The following is a 7,500-nucleotide window of genomic DNA, read 5'->3' as shown; positions in this document are numbered from 1 at the left end:
ACGTCCTCCGAGCCCAGTGTCTCCTGGGAGATCAAAGCAGAACAGAACGCCTTCAACGCCTGGAGATTACAGATGTCAGCGGAACAAAGGATGACGGAAGAGAAGAAATGGAGAGAGTGTCGTCAGTCTGGAGGTCAGAGGTCATGGAGGTGGTGCTGCTGTTCGGGTTTATAGTGGATTATGATGTAGAACGCACACACGCGCACCATACACACACACACACACACACACACACACACACACACGCACACATACACACATTGATTTTGATTGATTGAAAACTTTATTAGAAGATTTGCAGAAGTAGGTACATGAAAGTACATATTACATACAAGGTCAACTAACAGGATAAAAACCCAAGAAAGCCACTGGCTTATTTCAATTGGGGTCCTTGATTCTCAATTCATCGTTACATGTAAGACCGACAAAACAAACTAGTACTATCTACAAGATACTACAGACAAATAACTATTATTATCTACAAGATAAAAATACATCCATCATGGGAAGAACAATACAACAAAACATCAGGTATGTACAGCGGGTAGGACATGTGGGGACATACACCACAGGTGGGGGCGGGGGACAAAACACAAAGTATGTACAGTGGGTAGTTCGGGTCTTTTAATCTGATTTTTGATTTAGAGGGTCCAGTTACGGACTGCAGCCTCCTGTAAATGTTTTTTGAGAGTGGTTTTGAAGGTGGGCAGTGTTTTGCACTCCTTTAAGATTATAGGAAGGGTGTTCCACATTTTTACTGCATAGTTTGCAAACGAGTTTAACCCCTTGTTTGTGGTGCAACGCGGTTGAACGTGGTTCGTGGAGCTTCCTCTGGTGTTGTATGTGTGGACGTTGTTCACTTTTTGGAAGTATGTTGACAGGTACTTGGGTGTCTTTGTGGTGTAGCGTATCTTGAAGACCAGGCCCAGTGCAAGCTGCTGCACTCTGTCAACTACTCGTAGCCAATCAAGGCTCAAAAAATGAGCAGCGGTTAGATGTGTCCTAGGGTTGAGGCCTAGCAGAAGCCTCAGTGTGTTTTTACTGACAAGTGAGGATATCCTGTACAAGAATCTAGTTCTATGGTTCACTTTTTTGATTACTTTTGCTGCCATTTTATCTCCGGAAAGATTTGCCTCTAAGATGGAGCCCAGGTATGTAATATCCTCTTTTCTTGTGATATTAATGTTACCCACTTTTATTTTAAAATGTTCAGCCTTTCTGAGTTTAGATGGGGATCCGTATAGGATGGTTTCAGTTTTACCTAGGTGTATTGATAGTTTATTGTCAGCTAGCCAGATGCAGATTCTACTCAGTTCAGTGCTTAGCGCTTTTTCCACCTGCAATATGTCCCTGTCAGAGACCAGCAGCGCCGAGTCATCCGCGAACAGGAACAAATTGCAATCACATGCTGATGACATGTCATTCACATATATTAGGAACAGTAAGGGTCCCAATATGCTTCCTTGTGGAACGCCGCAGGTCACTGGGAGGGGGGGGGACAGTGTTCCGTTCACACTAACCACCTGTTCCCTCCCCTCTAAGTAGGATTGCATCCAGCTCACCGATGTTCTATCGAACCCAATTGCTTTCAGTTTATCTAACAATATGTGGTGATCTACTGTGTCGAAGGCCTTCTGGAGGTCCAGCATGACCATGCCGCAGTACTTGCCCGAGTCCACCTCATGGTTGATGTGGTCGTTCAAATAGAGAAGGCATGTGTCAGTGGAATGGGATGTTCTGAATCCTGATTGAAATTCATACATCAGATTTTTTTCGGTAAGGTACCTATCAACCTGTTCATAAACTATTTTTTCCATAAGTTTCAAGATGGAATTAAGAATAGAAACAGGTCGGTAGTTGCCTGGGTCTAATTTGCTTCCTTTTTTATACAGTGGGGTTACCCTTGCTATTTTAAAGTCAAGGGGGACGTGTCCCTGTTTGATGGAGAGGTTTATTATGTGGGTGATGATTGGGGTAATGGAGGCAGCTGAGTCTTTTAGAAATCTGGCTGGAATATTGTCATGGCCCGTGGCCTTTTCTGAGTGTAGAGCGCCCAGCTTTTTAAACACCTCATCGTTTGACACCATGGATGGAGAGTTTAAAATCATCTTTGCGTACACCCAGTTTATTGTAGAACGCACGGATGTGCTCTACACCATAACGCCCTGAGTGGGGTGGTAGATTGTTAACTAATTTAGTGGCTATGGTTGTAAAGAAAGTGTTTAAGCACTTAGCCACATCCAGCTTGTCTGTAAGGAGAGAATCTCCAGATTTTATGCTGATGTTTGTCGACCTGGTTTTGAGTTTTTGGCTGCAACCTAGTTGGCTATTAAGTAGCTTCCAAAGGTCACGTGGTTTGTTTAAGTTTTCTTCGATTTGGTTATCGAGGTATTCTTTCTTAGCAGATTTGGTCCTGGTAATTACCTGATTGCATAGTTTGTTGCATTGTTTTTTAATTTTCTCAAAGTGGGTTTTGTGATCTTCGTTTAAGTGTTTCACTAATTTTGATTTGCATTTTTGAACTTCAGAGCATTTTAGGTCTCTGACTTTCATAGCATTTAGAATGTCCGAATTCATCCATGGTTCCGATCGGGCTTTAACCCTGGTGGTTCTCATGGGGGCTATACTGTCAATAATATTTAGGAATTTGGTTTTGAAACCTAGCCATGCCTCTTCAACCTGTGTGCATTTTAGTTCATCTAACCAGTCTTGATTCTCCAGTTTATGGTTTAAGGCCTCACTAGAATAGGATTTAAGGGATCTAGTGGTTACAGTTTTATGACCGCCAGCCTTGGGTTTATGTTTTTTACGAGTGCAAAAGATCATGTAATGATCACTTAGCCCACATACAATAACCCCACTCTTGGAGATTTTGGACTCATCCGATGTTAGAATGAGATCTATGGTGGTTTGAGTAGAAATACACACCCTAGTGGGTTTGGTAATTTGTTGACGGAGACCGTGTAATTCAGAAAACCTAGTGAAGGATTTAAAAACGGATGCTTCATTTCTGAGCATGTCCGTGTTCAAATCCCACACACACACACACATATGCACACACACACACACACACGTCCTGTCAAACCTGTAGCAACCACAGGGGCCTGTGCCACTCTAAACCACTCTGATGGTCCAGACAGACAGAACCACTCTGATAGGTCCGACAGATTGAATTGGACCCGTTAACGTTTGAATCCCATGTAAGGTCAACATTTCCCCAACGTGGCTTCCACAACAACAGACCAGGACCCAGACCAACAGTCCAGAACCAGACCAACAGTCCAGAACCCAGATAAACAGACCATAACCCAGATAAACAGACCAGAACCCAGATAAACAGACCAGAACCCAGACCAACAGTCAAGAACCAGACCAACAGACCAGAACCAGACCAACAGACCAGAACCCAGACCAACAGTCAAGAACCAGACCAACAGCCAGAACCCAGATAAACAGACCAGAACCAGACCAACAGTCCAGAACCAGACCAACAGTCAAGAACCAGACCAACAGTCAAGAACCAGACCAACAGTCCAGAACCCAGACCAACAGTCCAGAACCCAGACCAACAGTCCAGAACCAGACCAACAGTCCAGAACCCAGACCAACAGTCCAGAACCAGACCAACAGTCAAGAACCAGACCAACAGTCAAGAACCAGACCAACAGACCAGAACCCAGACCAACAGTCCAGAACCAGACCAACAGACCAGAACCAGACCAACAGACAACTTTGGGAGAATAACTCTCTGAGGTTCTGGCCGGCTCTGATTTCACCTTCATAGAAACGAGATCGAAACTCAGGTCCCCCTCGACCCTGAGGGAGAACCCTACACAGGACAGGACTGGCAGGGAGGGGAGGAGGAGGTGGTTACGGAGAGAAGATGGAGAGGAGGAGAGAGAGAAGGAGAGAGAGGAAGAGAGGAGGAGAGAGGGAAAGAGAGAGAGAGCTGTACACAACACAGGGCAGGACTGGTATTGAGAGGAGTTTGAGATGATGAAGAGGAGAAGAGACAGAGAGTAAAGGAGAAAAAGTGAGAGGAGGAGAGAGAGGAAGAGGGGAGGAGAGAGGGGAAGAGAGGAGGAGAGAGAGGAGGAGAGGGAGGAGAAGAGAGAGGAGAGAGAGGAAGAGGGAAAGGAGGTAGGAGAGGAGGAGGAGAGAGAGAGAGGAATAGAGAGAAGAGGAGAGAGAGATCTGTACCTTTGCTGTACACCACACAGTTGTTCCTCCCCTCCTCCGCTGTGAGCCATGTGACGTCCTTCAGCCACCTGGCCCCGCCTCCCAGGACCACGGGGGCCGCACGCTGGGGGGGAGGGGTCTGGGGGGGGGGGGGGGGAGAGGAGGGAAGGGGGAGAGGAGGGGGGGGGGGGAGAGAGAGGGTGTTTTATATGTGTTTCATACCAAATCCTCATTCCGTTCCATGCATTACAATGAGCCTGTCCTCCGATCCTGAAGTCAGAGGCGGTGGCGGTCTCTGAGGAGATCATCACTGACCCCAGCATCTCAGTGAGGGCAACTGTTAACACCTGTGGGAAAGATCATCTTCTCCCACCACTCAATACCCGGGGACACCTCTTGATGGCGCTACGACAAAGACAACGACGGCACTGGACTGAATTGAAATTGCAAGGGAAGCTGGCATGTCTCCCTGCTGCTGATCACTCTCACGCAGTGTTTAAAAGTGTAACTCTCAATGACTGTATCGATGAGTGTATTGTCACCTTTACTTTAAAAGCTAGGCTGCAGGTTTTACCAACAAAGCTTAACCTCTCCATCTGGCTTCCTGACAGTCATAGCCCACACTGCATACATCACAGTCAAGAGCAGATAACTGAAACCATGCCCGAGAGAAAGAGGGATCATCTTAAATGGTTGTCATACATATAAAGGCCTCTACATATGTAGGCATGATCGAATTGTGGATCTGATTTCAGAGGGTGTCATTTCCATATTCAGGCCTGCTGCAACGCTGTACAAGCACTCCGCTGTAAAGCCTAGCATGTTCAGTCTGTGTAGTGATGATTCAAAAGTGTTCTCTAATATTTCATCAAACACCCCCGATGCTGTAATTGTCAATGGAAATTAATTACAGAGATGTGCTCATTCTAGAAGATGGCTGCACCTTTGACGATTGACTAGAGGAAGCCTTTTCAACCAAGATCTTGAAATACCAACAGCTGGAGCAGGCCATATCACAACTGGGTTACAGATCTAAACTTTTAGTTTTCATATTTGGCAGCCTGGGCCATTTATAAGAGCTTGTTGTCAGAGGCCTTCAAATGGCTGGTCTATCTAAGTCTAAGAGAAGGGCCAAACAGCTGCCAAACAGCAAAGTATTGCTCAGTATCTGCTATTATTGGTAGCTGCTCAATATGGAGAAGGCGGTGCTTCTTGTACCCATGAGCTGGATACTGTCTGTTTTACAGTATTGATACTGTATCTGTCAATCCACTGTTATCATTTGGTGTGAATAACATCCTATGTGTAGGCATAACTGGTTGTTGGCTCAGCACTACTGTAACTGACTGTTTTCATAAAAGTCAAAATGCCCTGATAGTATTTATGTCCTTTAGATATTGTACATTTATGTGGACATAAATAAAGCATTTAAAATGTGTGTTATGAGTGTATAGGGTGTTTTATAACAATCATCTAAGCCTAACCCAGTCCCCCAATGTCTACCTCCACCAGCCTCCCCTGGTGTTCTACCTCCACCAGCCTCCCCTGGTGTTCTACCTCCACCAGCCTCCCCTGGTGTTCTACCTCCACCAGCCTCTCCTGGTCTACCTCCCCCCGCCTCCCCTGGTGTTCTACCTCCCCTAGCCTCCCCTGGTGTTCTACCTCCCCCAGCCTCCCCTGGTGTCCTACCTCCTCCAGCCTCCCCTGGTGTTCTACCTCCACCAGCCTCCCCTGGTGTTCTACCTCCCCCAGCCTCCCCTGGTGTTCTACCTCCACCAGCCTCCCCTGGTGTTCTACCTCCCCCAGCCTCCCCTGGTGTTCTACCTCCCCCAGCCTCCCCTGGTGTTCTACCTCCACCAGCCTCCACAGATCTTTATGTATTAGACTTCCCCTCCCCTCCCTTCTCCACTCCACTCCTCCCCACCCACACACAGACACACACACACACACACACACACACACACACACACACACACACAGACACACACACACACACACACACACACACACACAGAACCCCCATGGTGGAGAGGAATGTGCTCCTCTCCAGCTGGTCTGAAGGACCTGTTTTGTCATGGTAATAACAACAACTAAACACACATGTCCATTATAAGGTCATGATCCACCAGCTGACGCATATATTAGCATCAGACCTCATTAGACGGGCGAGGCCACGGAGGCAGCTGTGTGTGTGTGTGTGTGTGTGTGTGTGTGTGTGGTGTGTGTGTGTGTGTGTGACAGAGGCAGCTGCTCATCTCAGACAATAAAAAAGATGAGTCGGTTCAATATCCTTACACACAGTCTTCTTGCCCCCTCTCTCTCTCTCCCTCTCTCTCTCTCTCTCTCTTCCTCTCTCCCTCTCTCTCTCTCTCTCTCTTCCTCTCTCCCTCTCTCTTCCTCTCTCCCCTCTCTCTCTCTCTCAATTCTCAATTTTCAGTTTTAAGGCTGTGGGAAATATATTTGCTAGAGCAAGTGTGAAGATAAAAACTAAAAACTAAAAAGAATGTAATGTGCATTCAAATTAAAGATATACTAGGAATAAAGAAATGATGAAACTTATTTTGGTTGTGTTCCATTGGACGTCCTTTTGACTGTGACAACAGCTCACAAATCTTGCTGCTGTGTTTGCACATTGTTGTACTTCACTCAGCAGATATGGAAGTTTTTGTCATTTGTATATATTTTCAAAATCTTTTGCGGTGTTTGTGATCAGTGGGAAGTATGTGTCTCTGATGTCTTTGTACAGTAGGCAGGTAGTTAAAAAGTGCAGCTCTGTTTCCACCTCATTTTGTGTGCAGTGGGTGGACAGTCTGTCTGTGGCGGCCTCTCTCGATGACGAAGCTGTGCTCTCTCTCTCTCTCTCTCCCTCTCCTCTCTCGCCCTCTCTTTCTCTCTCTCTCCCTCCCTCTCTCTCTCTCTCTCTCTCTCTCTCGCCCTCTCTCTCTCTCTCTCTCTGTCTCTCTCCCCTCTCTCGCCCTCTCTCTCTCTCTCTTCCCTCTCTCTCTCTCTCTCTCTCTCTCGCCCTCTCTCTCTCTCTCCTCTCTCTCTCTCCCTCTCTCTCTCTCTATCTCTGTCTCTCTCCCTCTCTCTCTCACTCTCTCTCTCAGGGTCAGTTGACCTACCGTGTCAGTCCCTGCGGTTGTCATGGTGATCTTTCCGTTTAAAGGACCCCAGGTGGTGCCCACGCTGAGCGCCTGACGAGAACATGTCCGTCTGTCCGTCCCGTCACACACCACCTCCAGCTCTCCTACACACACACACACACACACACACACACACACACACACAACAACCTTAGAACAGAACACGTCATTGTCTCCT

The 7,500-nt window shown here is 46.8% G+C and overlaps 1 protein-coding gene across 1 annotated transcript in view; it reads right to left on the bottom strand.

The window, feature by feature from the left end:
• The window catches only part of LOC308154010 (zinc finger protein ZFPM2-like), a gene marked incomplete at both ends in the record, with an annotated part of 45,740 nt that overhangs the window by 16,335 nt on the left and 21,905 nt on the right, over positions 1-7,500 (bottom strand). The window contains 2 exons of the mRNA XM_080527190.1: positions 4,201-4,318; positions 7,302-7,426. Of these exons, the coding sequence (XP_080383316.1) occupies positions 4,201-4,318; positions 7,302-7,426 (243 nt within the window). The remainder of the gene's footprint in view (positions 1-4,200; positions 4,319-7,301; positions 7,427-7,500) is intronic.

The sequence above is a fragment of the Nansenia antarctica genome (assembly GCF_963989245.1).
Source record: "Nansenia antarctica genome assembly, chromosome: 3".
Lineage (NCBI taxonomy): Eukaryota > Metazoa > Chordata > Actinopteri > Argentiniformes > Microstomatidae > Nansenia > Nansenia antarctica.
This window is presented reverse-complemented; position numbering and strand designations above follow the sequence as displayed.